The 22,258-nt window shown below is 39.0% G+C and overlaps 1 protein-coding gene across 1 annotated transcript in view; it reads left to right on the forward strand.

The window, feature by feature from the left end:
• Positions 1–22,258, forward strand: part of LOC126365959 (proline-rich protein 2-like) — a 40,140-nt gene that overhangs the window by 6,288 nt on the left and 11,594 nt on the right. Inside the window, exons 2-4 of the mRNA XM_050008750.1 lie at positions 7,101–7,485; positions 17,591–17,683; positions 17,932–18,073. Coding sequence (XP_049864707.1) covers positions 7,125–7,485; positions 17,591–17,683; positions 17,932–18,073 — 596 coding nt within the window. The 5' untranslated portion in view covers positions 7,101–7,124. The remainder of the gene's footprint in view (positions 1–7,100; positions 7,486–17,590; positions 17,684–17,931; positions 18,074–22,258) is intronic.

Below are 22,258 nucleotides of genomic sequence, written 5' to 3' on the forward strand. Positions count from 1 at the left end.
AACAGAGTTTACATAACGGCTGGTATATGATGTGTGTCATTTCACAGGTGGCTCTCCCTATGATAGTATGTGTTTTGCCAGTGGCGGGGCTGCAATAGGTGGTGTTAGGACGGTCACAGTGGTAGGAGCCATAGGGTAGAGATTGATGCAGAAGGAGCATAGGGTCTGTCAAGGATATTACAGAGAATGGGGGGGGGGGGGGGGGGGATGAAAAGCTGTTCTAGGTGTGGTGGGCAAAATCTCAGACAGAATAGATTTCATGGCCTTTTTGAAGGAGGTGATTGATACACTCAAGACCAGGATAATACTGTGTGACAAGTAATGTGCCCGGAAGTTTTTTTTGAGGAACAGTGTACCAGGATTGGATGTGATGACCCAGGAAATTTGCTTTTACTGTATATTGTGACTTAAAACTGTGAACACTACATATATGGAAGTGGCCACGTGCATGAGGAGCGTACTTTATTGTAAATGTTTCTTTTCTGACAAACCTTTGTCTAATGTGCTACATTTTATCCACTAAATATGACAACTTGGTATGAGGTTCCATCTCACAATAATAAGAATTTTTGAAGAGCGGGTGATGACAGCAAAGTCTGTTGAAACCAGTTGTCGAAAATGAAGAAGTATATATGCAATCTCAGCTGTGGTATAGGAAGCTTTTTACCAAGTAAAACGGATCACTCCTTCTCATTTCTCAACATGAGAAAACTTAGTTAACTTAATAACATGAAAGCTAATTAGGGCATACACACTGTTGATTTTGTGTCTCAGTGCTTTTCACTGTATGCACTTGCACATGACCTTAGGTTCATGACCATGAAGCACTGTCGCACTTCTGTTACAGATCCATGATTTTGCTTCTGCCTGTCCGAGAAACTTCTCGGCACCCCTTCATGTACTGATGTACCCATCTAGTCTTAAGTATACTCCTGTAACACCATATTTCGAAAGGGTTCATTATCATCTTGTCTCTACTATTTATTGTCCCCATTTCCCATCCATATAAGGCTGCACTGTAACTTTCAGAAAAGTCTACCAAATACAAATTTTGTGTTTGACATATTTTGTGAAAGATCATATGGAAATGAAGTGGCGGGGATAAACAGTATGGGCACAAAGTGAATAGTGGCTTGTGTAATGTGATTCTCCTAAAGATTAGATGGTAGGTAATAGCACATAATTATTCAAAATACATAATACACATATTCAAGTCATATTAACAGCTCCACCACAGGATTTAGAAATATATACTTTATGATATATATTATTGTTTGTAATTATTCATGAGTTATGTAATACAAAAATTGGGTCTGATTCTAGTTCATTGTCTCAAAATCTCACAAGTATATATATACCATTTACCTATGTAATCAATTAACAGAGATAAATCTCTCTCTCATTAAATTTTGGTTATTGTTAGTGACAACAGAAGAGCATTCAGTTAGAAGCATAACTGTATGTATCAAGTAAATGTGCCTTTGAATATATCTTGATGTCTATGGACCAGTGGAAATACTCTTCCAGGGGCACAGGTAGTGACTTGTTCGTTTCAGCTTTTAACTATCACTGTTTATTCAAGAAACTTACTTGTTATTTTGCGAGGTTGGAAATATATCATGAAAATGTAGTGGTATTATAGATAAAATATTTTGAAGGGTTGAAAAATACAGCAGAGTAATAAGAGGACCATTGATTCTGTAGACTTTCATGGTGAGCGAACTTGACAAAGCTCTCTGATTTTCATTCAGATGGATTATAATGAATTTTTCAAGCAGATAGCCAGGTTTTTAAGAAGTGTTGTAGTTACAATAAACATGTCGTTTACATAACTGAGCTTTAGGTACTGTACACAAAAAATATTTTGCATTGGGTTGTAGCAAATATGAAGCTATAGTAACTGTAAAAAGCAGAATATACTACATGAGTAGCTTTCCACCTCAGTTCAACCAGAGGCCACCACCTGAATGTCTCCATTTTGTTAAAGCTTGTGCTGTAGCTGAAGATACATTTCAGAGGAAATTCTAAAAAGTTTTAGATCAAGATGTTCTGTACTTTTGGCACCAGGACTGTCATTTAGCCAGTGACTGTATATCATAAATAAATCATCACATTTAACAACTCATTTTAATCTGATTGACTTAGTGCTGCTAAGTTCGAATGTAACATGGACAAGATCAGTGAGGTAGCACAGGTAGTCCCAGTCTTCAAGAAGGGTTGTCGAGCTGATGCACAAAACTATAGACCTATATCTCTGACATCGAACTGTTATAGAATTTTAGAACATGTTTTTTGCTCAAGTATCCTGTCGTTTTTGGAAACCCAGAATCTACTCTGTAGGAATCAACATGGATTCCAGAAACGGCGATCGTGTGAGACCCAACTCGCTTTATTTGTTCATGAGACCCAGAAAATATTAGATACAGGCTCCTAGGTAGATGCTATTTTTCTTTACTTCCGGAAGGCATTCGATACAGTTCCGCACTATCGCCTGCTAAACAAAGTAAGAGTCTACGGAATATCAGACCAGCTGTGTGGCTGGATTGAAGAGTTTTTAGCAAACAGAACACAACTTGTTGTTATCAATGGAGAGATGTCTACAGACGTTAAAGTAACCTCTGGTGTGCCAGAGGGACCATTGCTTTTCACAATGTATATAAATGACTTAGTAGATAGTGTCAGAAGTTCCATGCGGCTTTTTGCGGATGATGCTGTAGTATACAGAGAAGTTGCAGCATTGGAAAATTGTAGCGAAATGCAGGAAGATCTGCAGCGGATAGGCACTTGGTGCAGGGAGTGGCAACTGACCCTTAACATAGACAAATGTAATGTATTGCGAATACATAGAAAGAAGGATCCTTTATTGTATGATTATGTGATAGCGGAACAAACACTGGTAGCAGTTACTTCTGTAAAATATCTGGGAGTATGTGTGCGGAATGATTTGAAGTGGAATGATCATATAAAATTAATTGTTGGTAAGGCGGGTACCAGGTTGAGATTCATTGGAAGAATCTCAATACTTGGGTATTGCTCATCAGTGTGGGATTCGTACCAGATCGGGTTGACGGAGGAGATAGAGAAGATCCAAAGAAGAGCGGCGCGTTTCATCACAGGGTTATTTGATAACCGTGATAGCGTTATGGAGATGTTTAACAAACTCAGGTGGCAGACTCTGCAAGAGAGGCGCTCTGCATCGCGGTTTAGCTTGCTGTCCAGGTTTCGAGATGGTGCGTTCCTGGATGAGGTATCGAATATATTGCTTCCCCCTACTTCCTGATGAGAGCACGAATGTAAAATTAGAGAGATTAGAGTGCGCATGGAGTCTTTCAGACAGTCGTTCTTCCAGCAAACCATATGCGACTGGAACAGGAAAGGGAGGTAATGACAGTGGCACGTAAAGTGCCCTCCGCCACACACCGTTGGGTGGCTTGCGGAGTATAAATGTGGATGTAGATTTAGATCACATTTTCCTCTACTGTTGCTTAAAGTGAACAAAAAGAGGTTACTGTGCCAACCCAGTTTCAACTACTGATATCTTCAGCCTAAAATATTTTCATGTTACAGTTTCTTTTTTTCATCAAGAAAAGTGATAAATAAATTCTTTTCAAGCTTGTTTAGTTACTGAGACATCTGGGCTTAGACTAATTTAATCATCAAATTTGACCAATGTTTGGGCTAAAATATCTCAAATTGGTGCTCAGTCAAGGTTTTTAAACTAGTTCCAATAGTAAGAGCAGAGTTCATCTCCTAGATGCTTGTTGTTGGTATTTTTTGTTTAAGGGGTAACATTAAATAAGTAAACAATAATTAATATTTAATAAGTAAAAACTGAAACAATCAAAAAATGATGTGTTCCTTAAAGACATTTATCAAAGGCAGGCAATTTTTTTGTGACAAGTGCATATGTGATGTAAATGGATACCCAAGAATCAGTTCATTTTTAAGGCCATATAAACTGAAAGTAAAAAAAATGTAAACTTAACACTCCTGTTTGTGGCATTTGATTTGACAAATAAAACAATAATTATTATTATTTGTTTGCAGGCATTTCCCTTCAAATTTTGATTGATAATTTATGCTAGTTTAGCAAGCTCAATCACTGTGATTACCTGCATTTTACTTGCCACACGGTATAGTAGTAATTCTGCCATAGATCCATGTTGAAATGGACTAGTGGGTAATTCAGCGAAGTTTCATTTGAAAGTATTTTACTCAGGACAAAATCGATTGAAGCTAATTAGCGAATTTGATGAAGATGAATTGGAAGTGTTTATTTGCCCGTCCGGAGTAAGACACAAAAATTTGCTAATATCACAAAGCTGTATTTTTAACAATGTATGAATCTCAACAAACTGTTTCCTGCAACCCTCTTCAAAGGAAAACTGCCAGTCAATGATCCCAAGGCCTAGAACTTTGAAGAATTGTGTGAAGCCAGGCCAGAAGCTTAGTGCAGCAAGTAGAATAGAAGCAATTGTTAATGGAAATCTTAACATCGGAATCAAATTATAATGAAGATATAGAAGTAGCTGAAGCAGTGAATGCAAGCTTGACAATGTGTATTGCTTCTCCCATCAAGTTTCAGAAAGTTAGCAGCAGTTGCCACACAACACGGAAGATCCTTGAAGCACAGGATGTCATCAGTAATGAAATTGCTATTGCTGATAGCTTTGATCTAGATAAAGTGGTACAAGCCCTTTGTGCAAATTCTGCATTTACTTTGATTGTGTGATAAAAGAGCTGAAAGGGAAGTAAGGTTTAGCACATGAAGATGAACAGTTACATATATGGACAATGGGAAAAATAGCATCCACTTTTAATGTCTGAGCAGATGTGGTGAACATTACCAGAAAGCTAAAGAAGGGAACAAGAATTCTTGCACTTCCTTAATAAAAGCACGGAAAAAATATTAAAGACCAAATAAAGTCACAAATTATAAAATTTTATGAATATGATGAGTATAGCAGGATGTGTCCTGAGATCAAAGGTTGTATTTCTGTTAGAATTCAAGGACAGATGATCAGTAAGGAGAAACAACTGTTACTTTGCTACCTGAAAGAACTATTAAACATCTAACAAGACTGCAATGGATCTGAAATTAGATTCTCGGAATTTTGTGTATTATGTCCAACATTATATGTGCCTTTCAGTTCTTCTAGAACATATTTAGTTTTTGTATGTACACTACATATAAATGAATGTTAAGCTAATGATCAATGGAAATCCTGTCCAAGAAGATCACAGATACGTACTCGGCAAACTGTCTATAGCATAGAATCAAAAGATTGCTTGCTCCATCATTGCAAAAAGTGCCCTGTTTTTGACTGCTTTCAGAAATAGCCATCTTGACAGTAATATTAAATTCAAGCAGTGGTTTCACACTGACAGAAACATTTGACACAAAACGGCTGGCAATTCATTTATTTCAGAATTGACAGGAAAAATATGAAGCCTTTCATGCCATTGCTCTTGGTCTCTCCTATAGGTGCCAACACTGAAGACTGTATGAGCTCTGGATGTCATTTTAGTATTGGAGGCTTATGCCTATTATTCACATAGTAGAAGGAGAGGAAAATTTAATTGTGATGTTACAAGGTTTCCTGGTGGTATTCAGTCTGTACATTGAGCAAGGAAACTGGGGAGAATTTGGAAAGGGAATTTAAGTTCGGGGAGAAGAAATAACTTTAAGGTTTACCAATGACATTGTAATTCTGGTACAGACTGCAAAAGATATGGAAGATCAGTTGAACAGAATGGATAGGATCTTCAGCAGAGGTTGTAAGATTAACATAAAAAAAATAAAAAAAAATTAAAACAAGGGTAGTAATATGTTGTTGACTTGAACTGTGTGATTCTGAGGGGATTAGATTAGGAAATGAGACATTAAAACTAGTAGGTGGATTTTGCTATTTGGGTAGCAAAATAATGGATGATGGCCTAATTAGATAGGATGTAAAATATAGTGGCTATAGCTGGTAAACTATTTCTGGAAAAGGAATACTTGTCGACACTGAATATAAATTTAAAAGTTAGGAAATCTTCCCTGAAGTTGTTTGTACAGAGTGTAACGTTGTGCGAAAGTGAAATGCAGACAATAAACAGTTCAGATATGACCAGAATAGAAGCTTTTGAAATGTACTATACAAAAATACCAAAGAACAGATGGTAGATCTAATAACTATTTAGGAGTTACTAAGTGTAACTGAGGAGAGAAGAAATTCATGTTACAACTTGATTAAAAGAACAGATCAATTGATAGGACACAATGTGAGGCATCAATGAATTGTTGGTTTGCTATTGTAGGGAACTGTGGATGGTGAAACTCCTTGGGGGTCTCTTGTGGATGTAGGTTGCAGTAGTTATTTGGAGGTGAAGGGGTGTATACAGGGTAGACTGGCTTGGAGCTGCATCAAAATAGTCTTTGGACTGAATATGGCAACATGCAGGTTTCTACAGCTTTCCGTATGTTTTATTTTTTAAACTGTTTTACTCCCAGCTGTATTTTTGCTCTCTAACTGCACAACAAAAATTTTATTTACTACTCAGCAACAGTTACCATCGGGTGTCATAAAAATGTCAATCTAGAATACATAACTCATAATGCTATGTTGTCTGTTCTGCAAAACATTTTATCTTTGATCATGGTAATGGGCGTGGCTGTCGACTTAGGGCTCGAACTCAGATCCTTGCCTTTCCCAGGCATTTCTCATGGCAACCCACCTCTCAATGAATGATTTAGGATCTTCTTTGTATAAGTAGGTCATTATAGGCAAATGTGGCAGTTTCTGAATCTTATGGTAAGTGCCGCCTCTTGTTGTAGTAAGTGCTATAGATAATATTACTGTCAACAAGATATTGAGACATTGTTAAATTAGCAAAGGGGAATTCATGAAAGGTAAATATGAAGAATCGCGTTTGGAATTGTCATTCCAAAACTATTTCAAAATTGTTCCACAGATTTATATTAATGATTTATTTATGAAACACAGTCATGAGAGAAATGAAACACAGTCATGAGAGAAAGTGAAGATTCTTTTTAATTTCTTGCTTGTGCCATGAGTGTAAAATGTTTCACAAAGTGATCTGTTTTTTGTTTGCAGTGATTAAGAACAACTTGCAGAAATATGAATAAAGCCTCTGCACCATCAGCACCAATGCCAGAGTTTGAAGGCAATGAATTTCAGGGCCACCCACCTCCACCATCATACGATCAAGCAATGTCTGTGTATCCACCTCCAGTAGCTGAAGCACGTCAGGGTGGACACGCACCCTACCCACCACAGCAGTTGCCCTACCCGCCGACAGCAGCACAGATGTCTTACCCACCAGCTGTGGCACAGCCGCCTTACCCAGCAGCAAGTTCTCAGATGCCGTACCCCCCTGCAGGACAACAGATGCCTTACCCACCAGCTGGACAACAGATGCCATATCCCCCAGTGGGAACACAAACACAGCTGCCATATCCTGTGCAGCAGCCTCAGGGATGTAAGTAAGCCTTTTATGTTGACGATTTGTATTATGTTCTTTAATAGTGTTTCATTTTCAGTACTTCATGGCATTTGTTACTCTTTCCATTTGTTACTCTTTCCATTTGTTACTCTTTCCATTTGTTACTCTTTCCATTTGTTACTCTTTCCATTTGTTACTCTTTCCATTTGTTACTCTTTCCATTTGTTACTCTTTCCATTTGTTACTCTTTCCATTTGTTACTCTTTCCATTTGTTACTCTTTCCATTTGTTACTCTTTCCATTTGTTACTCTTTCCATTTGTTACTCTTTCCATTTGTTACTCTTTCCATTTGTTACTCTTTCCATTTGTTACTCTTTCCATTTGTTACTCTTTCCATTTGTTACTCTTTCCATTTGTTACTCTTTCCATTTGTTACTCTTTCCATTTGTTACTCTTTCCATTTGTTACTCTTTCCATTTGTTACTCTTTCCATTTGTTACTCTTTCCATTTGTTACTCTTTCCATTTGTTACTCTTTCCATTTGTTACTCTTTCCATTTGTTACTCTTTCCATTTGTTACTCTTTCCATTTGTTACTCTTTCCATTTGTTAAAAGTTCCCAATTATGTTTCAGTTAACATGAATCATTTAGTTTTGAAACAGAGCCTATTACCTTTGTAGAACATTGCCAATGTCATTTTGGATGCTTGCAGATCTGGAAGTTAAGTTTGTTATTGCTTTGTTTATCCTTAAGTAATATTCTGTGCTAAGTATGTTGTCCATTCATTTCAACAGAATTTTCTGCATCATCCCTATATCCAGCCAGAAGGGCCTTGTCATCTGCAAACCTTAGCATATCATCTGTTGCACATTTATTCCTGTTCCAGAATTTCCTGTCAATTTTTGTCATCGCTTTTTCAGTGTTCTAGTTTAATGGTTCGAGAGCAGATTGTTTGTAGTTCAAATAACTCTGCACAATAGGGACTTAACCAAATGAGACAGAACAGTTGTAGTACACTGTTCTCATATTCGGCATGATGGAATTTGCTGTGCCTAACCATTTTAGTTTAGGTTTCTGTTGTTTTTCTAAATCATTTCAGGTTCCTTCATCAGGATCACAGCTGGACAACTGGCCTATCTTCAGTAAAGCATACCTACATATTCTGTGGGTGTTTGCATTTTTGACTTACAAAGAAAACGAATAAAAATGAGTATTATGATGATAAATCCTATATCATTGTGGTATGTTCCCTGTGTGAATATATAATAAAACAAACAGTTGTAATAACATTTCCCCTCTTCCTGGCACTCTTCTTAATATGAACTTGTCTGTCTTTATATTTCACTCGTATTGCTCTCACTCAGAAGTTGTTGATTATTTGTCTGTCCTTGCACTTCAACACCAATCTTCTAAGGCATGTGAATATCTCATTTCACATCATATTGTTTAATATTTTCTCTAGGTTTACAAATACCTTGAAGGTATTGGGATTTTTCTTCAATCTGCCCCGAGTAGTAAGCACAACATCGACCTTACTTCTCTGGTAAATTTTCACCTTCTCAAATCAAACTAATTTCTGTCCTCTGTTTTCCTTCTTGTTATTCTGACCTGCCTTTCTGGGTCACTTATTTCATTCATGTGAATATGCTCCTCTAATGTCGCACTTAGGGACAGTTTCCATGCATCATATTAATTTTCAACATATTCCTGCAGTATGGATACCCTTTCTTCTGCATTTAATCCAAATCTCTGTCTGTATCTTGTAGGTTAACAGCTATACTTTTTAATTCTCAAAAGTTACATTTAATCATCCTGGACACTGTGCCAGTTTTTCTTAATCGTAACTATTTCAGTATATTTACAGGTTTTTCTCATTCATTGTGTACCCTCTTTGCACTTCCTGTTAATTTTGTTTCTCAGCAACAGACACTTTTGTCTTGATGCCCCATTTTTATGATTCTTACATTTTCTTCTTTCACCCATAAACTCAAATGTTTTTGTGTTATCCATGTCGTCTTGCCTCTGCTTTCCTTCTTTATTACATTCCATTACTTTTACACTAAGCCATTGATCACTTATTGTGAGAAAGTCTGAAACTTCATATCAGTGTGTCGTAAATTTTTGGTGTTCCTTTTTTATTAATACTTTGTTTTCTTTATCACCATGAGTATCAGCCTATCACTTATTACTACTCAGTTATGGGTGTGATTTATGATCAAGAATTTTGCTTCAAGAATTTCATTTCTAAATCTTTGTCTTACCACTAACCACTCATGAAGTTCCATAAGACACTGTCTGTAGTCCACTATTGTTTTAAAAAATGTAAACTACCTCCTGTCTAATTAATAACAAGCAGAATTAGTTAGTTTCGTGGATGACACACATTTGCACTTTGAATCATTGTAAACGTGGGGGAAGGGCTAATCAGTTAAGTCGACATATTTTGTGTATTTTCATTCAATAATGTTATATGGAAACATGTTCTGCAGTAACTCATCTTTAAGAAAGATGTTTCCATTGCTCCAACATCTGCTGAAAGAATATTATGTGGTACTAACCAATGATCATCTTTTAGATCTTAGCTTAAGGAGCTAAACATTTTGACTACTGCTTCACACTATATTTATTCTCTCATGAAGTTTGTTGTAAGTAATCCACTACAGTTCAAAAGGAACTATGAAGTGCATAATTACCATACTAGAAAAAAAACAGACATTCATTTTCCATTGTAAGGTTGTCTTTAGCACAAATGGGGTGCATTACGCTGCAACAAAAATTTTCGATATCTTATCCAGTGATATAAAATGTTAGACAGGTCTGAGAGATAACAAAATTAAATTCCATAGAATAATTTCTATTCTTGTAATATGAAAAAGGCAGCGGATAGAAATTACCAACTCAAATCTGGATAAAAAAGCTTGTAATTCAGCAGTTTGTAGCCATACTTACAAGTATATGTGTTACGTGAATGTAAATAGATATATTCCACATTATTATGATTGACCATAAAAATGATGCATGGGACATGAAACTACCAACTGACCGTGATTTGTTCAAGTTGATATCTACATCTGCATCACCTGTTGTTTTCCAAGTATTTTTTTCTTTTTCTGTGATTTCGGGAGGTTGAGTTCACTGCAACCATTTGATATCTGTGGCATAACTTCAGAGGGCTTTCTCCAATTTCATTTTTCACTCTGCCCGTATTGTTGAGCTACCTCAGTTTCCATTCCCTCCCTATCATAAAGTTCAAATTTCCTAGGACTATCAACTTTTCATCCTCCTTCATGTACTTTATCAGTTCCCTTATTTCCTCACATATTCTTTTGTTTTCATCAGTTCATGATGATTACATGCAATCCTTTACAGCGGTGGTAGGTGTTGGATTTGTTCAAGTCCTCAGAATAATAATTTGGTGCCTGTTGCTCATAGTGATTAACCCTGATACCTACATTCTATTTATAAAGAAACCACCATCTGTACATCACTCCTAGACATTGTTGATTTGTCTTGTAATCATCTGACCAAAAATTCCTGTCCACTTTCCATTATATTTCCCTGACTTGATAACTTTGGATTGCTCATCTTTCTTTAGATTCTTTCCTACAACATTAAGATTTCTAACATTCCATGCTCCAATTCATATAATATTAGCTTTAGTTTTTTCCTCTTGGCATTTTCCACCTGAAAATTCAAGTGGTGAACTACATTGTCTGCAGAATTATTTCCAAAGAAATGTTGATAAAGAAGACTGTTTGCCCTGTGGACACAAATTGGATTTCAACATAGTCGTTTCAATTGCCTTCTGCAGCCTAATGCAGTTGATTATTTCTGATAGTTACACCTTTAGAAATAGTTTCCACTTCCAGGGCAAGATGGTGCCCTGAAGCTCTAGCCTCTCCTCCCTGCTGTTTTGACAACATTGGCCAATTGCACAATGGGTGTGACTTATTGTATCATGATATGTGATGGTCGTTTATTCAGATTCTAAGCTGTGACTGGTATCAAGCTCAGGACCAAGGAACTTTGGATTAGTAGCCATGCCACCTGTTCACCATGAGTCCTACACGAAATTTCCAGTAGTGTGTAAATACAGAGTATAAAAACAGATATAGCCAGACATTCAGGAAGTGTTCCTTGCAAATAGAATAAAAAAATGTTTTATATGGAGATGGGCCCATAATCACTTCATTTCCTTGTTAGAGCTCATTTTCTACTTCTTTTCATAATCACATTAATCATGGGAAAAAATGCAGAAACAGAAGGTACCAGCATTACTTGAACATTTCCTTAAATGAAATGTTCAAGTAATCCTCTTGGTTACATTTGATTAGAATGTACAGTAAATTGTAGTACTTTGTTTGTTCCAGTTGAACAAAGGTAATGTTGACATGTGACTCTCTTCATTGTTTGTGCTGACATGTGACTATTTTCATTGCATTACTAGTATCAAACACACAGCATCAACTGGTTGGTGTTCATTGTGGACTTAGCTTCCAGTACAGTGCAGTATTCAGATGTGGAGGTGGCAGATGGTCATGTGCTATAAGGATTATCAGATGTTAATGGCTGTGGTGTTTCATATTTGTATTAGGAGAGATTTTCAGAACAAAAATGTTGTGGCAGGAGAATATTTGAAGCAATTGACCAGTGTTGTAAGGAGTGTGGGATGTTTACACCTACTACTGATGAGTGGGGGACATAAAAGGATGACGGCGCATCAGCTAGAGGAGGCTGGGTTCAGTGTGACATTTACCTGCAACACGTAATGTTGAGCATGTGACTATCTGGGGAGGGCTACAGGAGAAGCTGCTTTATCTATTTCATTTACAGCACTATCAGCAAAAGATTTTCATGCGCAGATACACTTCTGCTTAAGATTCATTTAACAGTGAGCCAAGCTTTGACTTATTGCTAGTGTGCTGTTCATGGACAGGGCTTCATTTCAAAGTAGGTGGTTAATATGTTGCATGGTTGTAGAAGCTGAGCTCTAACAGGGAAGTAAAGCTTTTCTGGGTCCATGGTCATACAACGTATTTTCTTCCTCTACGCGTGAGAAATGGCTTCTAAAAGTTTGGCTGCACCTTTTTCTTAGGCTGCAGTTATAGTGGAGTGTTGTGCCTTGACCAGAGCAGTGCAGCAAGCAGAGCAAGACTGTCAAAACAAACAAGTACTGGTCAGTGCACTTGATCATAGTAGCACAGCAGTGCAGAGCAGAATGGCACAGAGAAGTGCTGAGTGAATCGAACATTTGTTTGTGAGCTCGGTGACCATTGAGTATTCAAATGAGCCTAGCTGCATTCGGGCAACTCCAGTGGCAGCATTCATCTGTTGCTGCTGACGCTTGGGTTTCTTTTGTTGTACTGTTGAGAAAAGGGCATCAGTGAAAGCTTTGATAGCAGTTGTTTTTACTCGGCATCCTTTATGGAGCCAACAAAATGACTATCATTACAACTGATTCATTCTGGACAAGTTATGTGATGAGGTGACAGCAGAAGTACAGACTGCAAGTACAGGATACATTTCATTAATATCTTATTTCTTTCATTGTTGCTGAGAACCACGTGAAAATCTTGGATATTATGTGAGAAAAATTTTTCAAAACCACCTCTTTTTGGACAGTTTCATTTGAAAGTCTATTAGAATTTCATCCTCTCCAATAAATGCTTTGCATAGAATGCTTGATGTCTACTGTATGTTGCTCATCAACACTCAAGAGGTCAGTGTAGGTCAATGACAATGTTGTGGGAATGTGTTCACTTCGCAATACCATCAACAAATTGTGGTGAAGTTTCTATTGGTTTCCAGAATGTGCTCCACTTTGTGCTCATTATTCCAAAAATACATTCAGTTAATGACCATGTTGTGGAAAAGCATTTGTTAAAATATTCATTCCATGGATCTAAAACCCATCGACTATAAGGTTTCACAAAATGCTGCAACTATGGATATGCCTCATCTTCAGTGGATACAAAAAGCAACACAAATTATGTCTTTGGTAGTAGACAGTCTGGCAGGATATTAAGCTCCCCTTCATGCAACAAGCTAAACACATCAGAAAAGTAAAATGAGGATCTGCAGCTGCTTGTAGTAAGATTGAATGAGAATTTTAATAACTGTAGACCATTGGATCAGAATTTTCTGTGCATTTAAGATGAATGTTTTTTCCGTCAACATCACTGACTTCGTTTGGAAAGTTCTGTATGTTGTATAACAGTATTTGGAAGAAGGCACTCACATGTGGAGTGGCTGGAGGTAATCCCAAAACACTTTAGTAGCTGATGCCACAGTGCTTTCCAGGAACCTATAACAATTATTGTTTCATCAGCTATCGATGTCCCGTATAAATGACATTGTTCCATTGGAAAGATCTGTGGTTGCTTGAGTATTGGTTAGATGTGGAAGTTTTGCCTGTTGCTCAGGTGGTAAAAAATTCTTTTGTGTACTATCATTTGACAAAATCTCATTTCAGTATCTCAAACTGTTTGAGATGCGAGGAATGTCACAAATATTTAATTCTGGCTTTTTTACTGGCGCGCGCATTCAGGATGAAGCACTTTACATATGATCCATTTTCTCAAAAGTGGCAATAGGTGGCGATATCCTTCAAAGTTTAAAGAATAATTCATTATGTTAGCTACATTTCATACATTGAAACGTATGGCCTAAAGTGCCCCAAACAGAAATTCGTAGCGACTCCTATTTTTCAATGCAAACTAATCGTAATTCTCACAGTAGTTCACTTAATCCTGTAATAGCACATTAACTATGATGATCAACACAATAATAGGCAGTTCATCAAAAGCTGACAATTAAGGCTATGAGATCTGCAAGATTCAATTTTTTTTTCTTTACCAAATAGTTTCTTAAAATCATTTGAGGAAGGTAACAGATCAGCCAGCTTGTACATTTGCCATCCACGCAGTGAAGCGAGCCTGCCATCTGCTGCACTGCTCTCTGCCCTACTAAACCTGAACCCGAAGCAGCACTGCAGCAGCTTCCCGAGGCGCGGCTCTGCTCTGCTCTGCTCTGCTCTGTTGCACTGCTACACTATTACCTGGGACTTGATTTCTGTATATGTGCTTCATTTTACGTGTTCCCCACTTTAAATATCCTAAATAATGGTGCAGTAGTTCTGCTGTGTACAGGACGGTCAGAAACAATTGGAAAAACTTGTAAGGGTGTTGCTAGGTAGATTGTGCTGAGAAATAATAATTAAGAAAAAAATTTGATGTGTTGCGCCATTTCAGAATTAATTAGGTTTGACATTAACCAATCAGGCCATTGTACACACAAATTTAAGCAGCCTCTCAGCCAGTGTCACCAAATGTGTTCTTCGTTCAGTTTCCTAAATCTGAGTGATACAGAAATTGAGCATAGGTGTGTGTGTGTGTGTGTGTGTGTGTGTGTGTGTGTGTGTGTGTGTGTGTGTTTCCTCCTTCAGGAAAAGGCCCTTTGGCCAAAGGCTAAAATACGTAGTAGCCTTTCCACTGTGCCTAGCTGCAATTAAACGTCTCCCCTATAGGGTGAGTAGGAAATATGTCCTTTCCATAATTTTGTTGTTGTTCCATCCTGGACTCCCCATTCTTAAATGAAGCCTCAGCTAGATGTGAATTGAACTGTCTACATAATATTCCCAGAGCTAGTTTCTGCTGAAAAAGTATTATAGGTGCACTTTCCCAGGAAATGATTTGGTAAGATAACAGGAATTGAAAATGATGGTATAAGCTGGAACTCAAACAAGAGATCTTTTAAAGTCAGAACATGCCAAACTCAATTTCTTGGCATGTTTGTCTACGTGTTGACTCCATTTTAACTAGTCACTCGGCTGGACCCTTAAGTGTTTTTTCACTCAGTGTTTCATTTAGTCTGTGATTAATAATGTGTAGTTCTGATGCAAAAATGCTGTTTTTTTGTTTCTTTTTTGAAATTGCATAATAAAAGGCTTTGGAAGCTAAAGGCTTAAACTTTTAGCTGTGACTCAGTTACTGATCTGTTAGATTACCATCTGATCTAAGTGTAGTAATGTTGAGGTTTTTATACTTGGTTAGCACTCTTGTTACCAACAAATGTTTGTTTTTGGAATCTTTTATTAGGTCATTGGAATATTATGTACGCTCCTACAGAATGCTCAATGTTATGTTCCCCTTTTCTGAGGCTAGTTTCGCTCTTTCTACACATATTTTAACTTTGGCAATATGCTTTCGGTTACGAAGGTAAAATTCCATCCCTGTAAGAACTATACATGCTCTTCAGCGGTTCTTTTATAATGTAGTCCATTATTGGTAAAATTATATATAAACCTTTTCACGTTTGTAGGAAGGTAAAGAGCTTCTGTTTTTGTTCATTATTTTGTGATTAGGCCTATATGTAACTTTGTTCGTTGCCGCATAGTATATGCAAATTGTTTCTGCTTCTTATTAAGTTACAATGTCATTATGTGGTTGACTATACGAGTGTCAGACTATAATCATGAAATCAGTTGTTCAGGTATTGACTAATCTGGCTAGTTTCTGTCACTTAATCTCAAGTTTTGTTTGGAAAATTAACCTGGAGGGGTGGATCAACAGTACAGTTACGATTCTAGACCACTTGTAAATGAGTAGGTGAACGGGTGCTCAGATTGGCGAAAGGCAAAGACCTACTGCCTTCAGAATGTCATGCTTGTTAATGTAAATTGGATGTTCAAAAGGAATGCTTGGGTTGATAGCACATTTATTTCATCGCTCTTATAACTATTTTTATTTTATCTATCATATAGATACTAGACATTATTGGAATACTTTACTGTGAAATGGTGATGAAGTGTTTGCCATGTCCTTGTCTGCTGCTGAAGAATTGTGATATATGTGTTCATCAGAATAGGAAGTTACAGAAGATTTTGGAATTAACAGATCAAGTTTCTGATATTATGACAACTCGTAATCCCACTAGGCTTTCAATCTATATGTGTAAAACAAAACATATCTCATGTTATCGTGTACTGTGAAACTGCTGCATAGCAAGTATTCTGACAGTCTCAGGCTAAGACAGGATGTTTACGTTTGTTGAGAATATTGTAGTTAAGAGATAAGTAGCAGGCAGACACATACATACATACAAAAATACATACATAACATTAATCCTTGTTCCATAAATCATGAATACAAATTTTCGTAATGATGTGAAACATGTCACTTTAACATAAGTTTTCTTTACACAAAATATTTTTTTTTTTTTTTGTTGCTACTTGATAACTAAAAATCAGAGTATTGAGTAATAGGAGTTCTCATTCAGAAATTCTTTTAATTTGCTTTTAAATGTTGTTGAGTATATGTCAGACTTTTAATGCTATTTGACAAATGACCAAAGATTTTTGTGGCAGCAGAGTTCACCACTTTCTGTGCCAAAGTGTGATTTAATCCAGAATAGTAAAGATCATCCTTTCTTATAGTGTTGTAGCTATGCACTTTGCTGTTATTTTTGAATTGGGTTGGGTTATTCATGACAAATTTCATAAGTGAATGTACGTATTGCAAAGGTACTGTGGATATCCTAAAGTTCCTTAAATAAATGTCTGGAAGGTGATCTTGGGTAGGCTCCAGCTATTATTCTGATTACATGCTTTTGTGCAATGAGTACTTTCTCTCTTAATGATGAATTGACCCAAAATATGATGCCATGTGAAAGCAGTGAATGAAAATAGGCATAGTAGGCTAATTTACTGATATGTCTGTTACCAAAATTTGCAATAACCCTAATAGCATAAGTAGCTGAAACTAACCGTTTCAGAAGACCATTGATGTTTCTTTCAGTTCAGTTTCTCATCACCCTGAAATTTTGAATATTCTGCCGTAGCAACAGACTTATGTTCATAGTCTATTTGTATCAATGGTGTTACACCATTTACTGTACAGAATTGTACAAACTATGTTTTCTCACAATTTAGTGAGAGGAATTGCAGCAGCCAGGACAACGAGAACTCATATACAAATTCCAGACGGCATAGAGTGCTAACTGTGGAATTGTTGTTACCTACACTAATGGGAAAAGCTAATTCTTAATGTAATGCATGTTAAAACTCTTAAATAACCTGGAGTGATGTTTTGATGTTACATGTTCTATTCTTGGGTTTGAAATAAAGGATTTCTCTCTTCCCAGTTATTCCAAGTGGTGAGCCACATTCCATTCCACAAACGAACATGCCACCACCTCAGCCTCCTGCACCCCAGCAGACATCAGTAACAACAGCAGGTAATTTATTCATTTATTTCTTATCAAGACATAACTTCAAAAACAATCTTACTGCTTTTTTGCACAACCTGCAAAGTTTGTTTCCAGAAGTTGTTTAAAAATGTAGATAATGCAACTTTTGTGTTAGATTTTAATATACTTGTATTATCAACCTTTATGCATTTGTCTTGCTCTTGTTCCTTGTTTGTTCTAAAATTTAATAATGAATTTCCTAATAGAACCTTTTTTTTTTTTTTTTTAATTGACAGTGTTTGTTAATGGACCTGTGGCAGTAGGACCAAAACCTTGCAGACTGCGGTGTCCTATGTGCCATTCAGACATTAAAACCAGCACGGTCACTGAAAACCAGGCTGGGGCTCACATTGCTTGTATTATTCTTTGCCTTCTTGGGTAAGTGTAAAATAATGAAAGTCCTTCAAATCTTTGCAAGCACAGTTACCAGAAAAGTCCTGAGCTGCCGTTATTTTGTAATTGGAAAAGAAAATGTGTTAGTCTTGGTTGGTGTGAACTTGCTTTTAGCCTTATAAAATGTGGTATTGCTTTCCACACTTTTAGGAAAAGTAATAGAAAAGTTAGGGGCAGAAAATTTATGTAATGTTTGTTAGAGATGCCCTACCAATATCATTTTACGTATTGATGAAGCCAATAAGATGGCAAATTAGAAAGTCTTTCCCACTATTTCTTATTAACTGAAAGGAGGTACTTACAGCTAATTACAAGTGTACATTGTGTTCTACATACTTTAGTCTATTTTTCCTGAGTCCCCATACTGGTTCAGATATTTGTCCCCTCACAGTACTAAATTTGAGGTGCCTCTGTGGTAGAGTGTATCCAACTGACAGCGGAACAACCATCGGACTTCTGTGTTGGCTGCTTCCTTGCATATGTATCACTGTCCTGGCAGGAACTTCTGCAGCAGACCGAAAACTTGGAAATGACTGGGGCTGAGATCCAGATTGTATGGTGTGTGGTCCAAACTTTCTCAGTGAAATGACTGTAGCTTGTCAGCGATCATGACTGCCACATGTGGACTCGCGTTGTCACGGAGAATAACCACGTTGACCACATCGAGGATGCCTCGGCACTTCCTCCCAATGGGAAATGTACTCGAGTTGTACACACTAATCTGCTTTCACAATTTCATCCATGCAGGAAATGTCGTCATTCAGTGACAAATGCAACCTCTCAGAATGCTAAGTGTCGTGCAAGTCTTCACAGCCTTTTGTGTACTCACAGACCACCACCTCAAACTTCTTAAGGCGAGACATATTTCCATGTATGTGGACCGCATTTTCCTGTTAATTTCAATGGACATTTGTCCCTTGCTCCAAAGAAAACTGATTACATGTGTAACTCAGTTCTCACTTCTCGTTTGATCTGTTACCTGATGTTATTCAAGACCACTTTTACCTTAATGAAGATTTACAGTTGCCTTCTCATGCTTTCTTGAAGCTATGGACCTGCAATGCTGTGCCACTGGTTATGCCATGGGAATGGCGGGTCTGGGGGTTAGAATAGACCCGAGGTATTTCCTGCCTGTCATAAGAGGCGACTAAAAGGAGTCTCACACGTTTCGGCCTTTATGTGATGGTCCCCAGGGCACCTTACATGGTGCATCGTGTCCATCATGCATTGAGATCTATAGCTCACTGTCACATTGTTGCATTGCAGTCCCACTCATTCTCTATCTCTTGGGTGAGGACACCTTCCGGGATGCGTTTTCCACCACGCACTATGCAGTGTCACTTTCTGTGCCGCTGGTGACCATGGACTTCTTTGCACCTCGTATCCAGCACAGTAACCAGTCCGTCATGGTGGGGCTGCCATGTACTGTGTTTGTTGTAGCCCTCAGACAACACAGGGATCGCTCTGCTGATGCCTCCACCATTAACTTCCCATGTATGTCAAGGAGTAGATGCCAGTCACCCTGGGGCATTGGGACTCCTGGCAATGCCCGTCACCCTGGGTTATCAGGACTCCTGGCACTGGCCATCCTGCCAGGTGGCCTTTGCTGTGACTGGGTGGCACCCGTGTGGAGGGCCCCTGGTCGGAGTGGGTGGCATCTGGGTGGATGATACGCCATGAAGTGTAGTACGTCATCTCTTGCTGGTGGTATGCCGCCAGCAGTCTGTAAGTGGACAAAGTCTAACTTCAGTGCTAAGAAATATGACCCCAAGTTGTTCCCCTTCCTGGTCACACCATGGGAGGAACACCAGGCTAAGGATGGCAGTGAAGCTTATTTGCCCCGGTACCTCATATACACGAGAGCTGATGGGAAATCTTTAATGTCCATGTAGCCTCAGTTTTTTGTGGAGCATTTGGAGCACAAGTTAGGGGTGGTGGAGGGCTTGTCCAAAATGCACTCTGGGTCAGTTTTGATAAAAACAGCATCCTCTGCCCAGTCACTGACATTACTCGCTTGTGGCAAGTTAATGGATGTTTCTGTTACCATCATGCCCCATAAGAGCTTAAATATGGTCCTGGGTATTATATGCCACAGGGACCTTCTTTTGAAGTCTGATGATGAGCTGCGCACCAATTTAGAGCGGCGACGTGTTCATTTCGTCTGGTGCTTCCATTGGGGTCCGAGGGATAACCAGGTTGCCACTAGTGCCTTCATCTTGCCCTTAGAGGGTCACACATTGCCCGAGAAGGTCAAGGTGATGGTGACCGCTGTGACGTCAAGCCATATATCCCTCCCCTGATGCAGTGCTTTAAGTGCTGGAAGTTCGGCCATATGTCTTCCCATTGTACTTCCAGTCCCACCTGTCGAGATTGCGGACGTCCGTCGCATACCAATACTCCATGTGCCTAGCCTCCCATCAGTGTCACCTTGCTCACCAGGCTGCAGGATTATGTAGGAGGAGAGGAAAATCATGGAATAAAAGACCCTGGACTGACTGACCTACAAATGAGGCTAAGAGAAAATTTGAGCACCTACGGCGTGGCTATGACCACTTCAAACACCACCGCTATAACAGTTGTCACCCCATCAGTTCCTTGAATTCCTGTTGCCTCCGAACTGGGAGACTACACCTGCCCCCTTGATGTTGGGAGCACTTCCCTCCCTGTTGCTCCCACACCACCAGCTTCGGGAGCAACAGCCAACCAACCATCGGGCATTTCAATCCCCACTTCGAAGCCAGAGAAGCGTAAGTCTTTTTTGGCTCATCTTGCTAGGAAGGTGAACTGATTGATCAACTCCCTAAACCTTTCCTACTTCTGGGAGATTTTAGTGTCATAACCCCCTTGTGGGGTGACACTGTGCTTACTGGCTGAGGCAGAGATGTCAAAACTTTACTGTCTCAATTCGACCTCTGCCTCTTAAATACTGGGACCGTCACACGTCAGTGTGGCTCGAGGTAGTTACTCGGCCATTGATTTATCAATTAGCAGCCCAGGACTTCTCCCATCATATCGACAGGAGAGCATATGACGACCTGTGCAGTAGTGACCACTTCTCCTCTTCCTGTCACTGCCTCGACATCATGCTCACGGATGCCTGCCCAGATGAGCTTTAAACAAGGTGGACTGGGCAAATTTCACCTCTGATGTCTCTGTTGACTCTCCCACACATGGTAACATCGATGTGATGGTTGAGCAGGTGATCCCTCGCTCTTCAGGGTGTCCCTGGTGGTCATCGGAAGTTTCTGAGGGAATTACAGAGCATCAGCGAGCTCTCCGGTGACACAAGTTGCACCCTTCCCTAGAGCATCTGATAGCCTTTAAGCTGCTCCGTGCCTGTGTATGCCAGCTTATAAAATGACAGAAACACTTTAAGCTGCTCCGTGCCTGTGTATGCCAGCTTATAAAATGACAGAAACAGGAGCGTTTGTATAGGTACATGTCGACCATTCGGTGCCATACGTCACCTTCCCAAGTCTGGACGAAGATCAGACATTTTTTTGGTACCAGGCCCAAACAGGTGTCCCCGCCATGATCATCAATGGCGTGCTATGTACCGACGCAAACGCGATTGACGAGCACTTTGCTCGAGACTCTTCATTGTAGAGCTGCCCCCCAGCCTTTTGCAGCCCCAAATGGTGGATGGACAGGGAAGTCCTCTCATTCACTACAGGCCACAGTGAACCCTATAAAGCCCCATTACGGAGTGGGAGCTCCTCAGCAGACTTGCACATTGCCCTGACACAGCTCCTGGGCCAGATCGGATCTTCAGTCAGATGATTAAACTTCTCTCGTCTGATTACAAGAACCATCTCCTCGTCATCTTGAACCAGACCTGGTGCGATGGCGTATTTCCATCGCAATGGTGGGAGAGCACCATCGTTCTGGTGCTCAAACCTGGTAAAATCCCACTTGATGTGGATAACTATCAGCCTCACAAACATTGTTTCATAAGCTGCTGGGACGTATGGAGTGTCGGTGGTTGGTTTGGGTCCTAGTCACCTGGCCTACTGGCTCCATGCCAGGGTAACTTCCACGAAGGGCGTTGTACCACTGATAATCATGTATTCCTCAAGTCTGCCATCCGAACAGCCTTTTCTAGTTGCCAACACCTTGTTGCCATCTTCTTTTATCTATGCAAAGCGTATGGCACCAGTTGGCGGTACCAAA

The sequence above is a fragment of the Schistocerca gregaria genome, chromosome 1 (genome assembly GCF_023897955.1).
Source record: "Schistocerca gregaria isolate iqSchGreg1 chromosome 1, iqSchGreg1.2, whole genome shotgun sequence".
Taxonomy (NCBI): domain Eukaryota; kingdom Metazoa; phylum Arthropoda; class Insecta; order Orthoptera; family Acrididae; genus Schistocerca; species Schistocerca gregaria.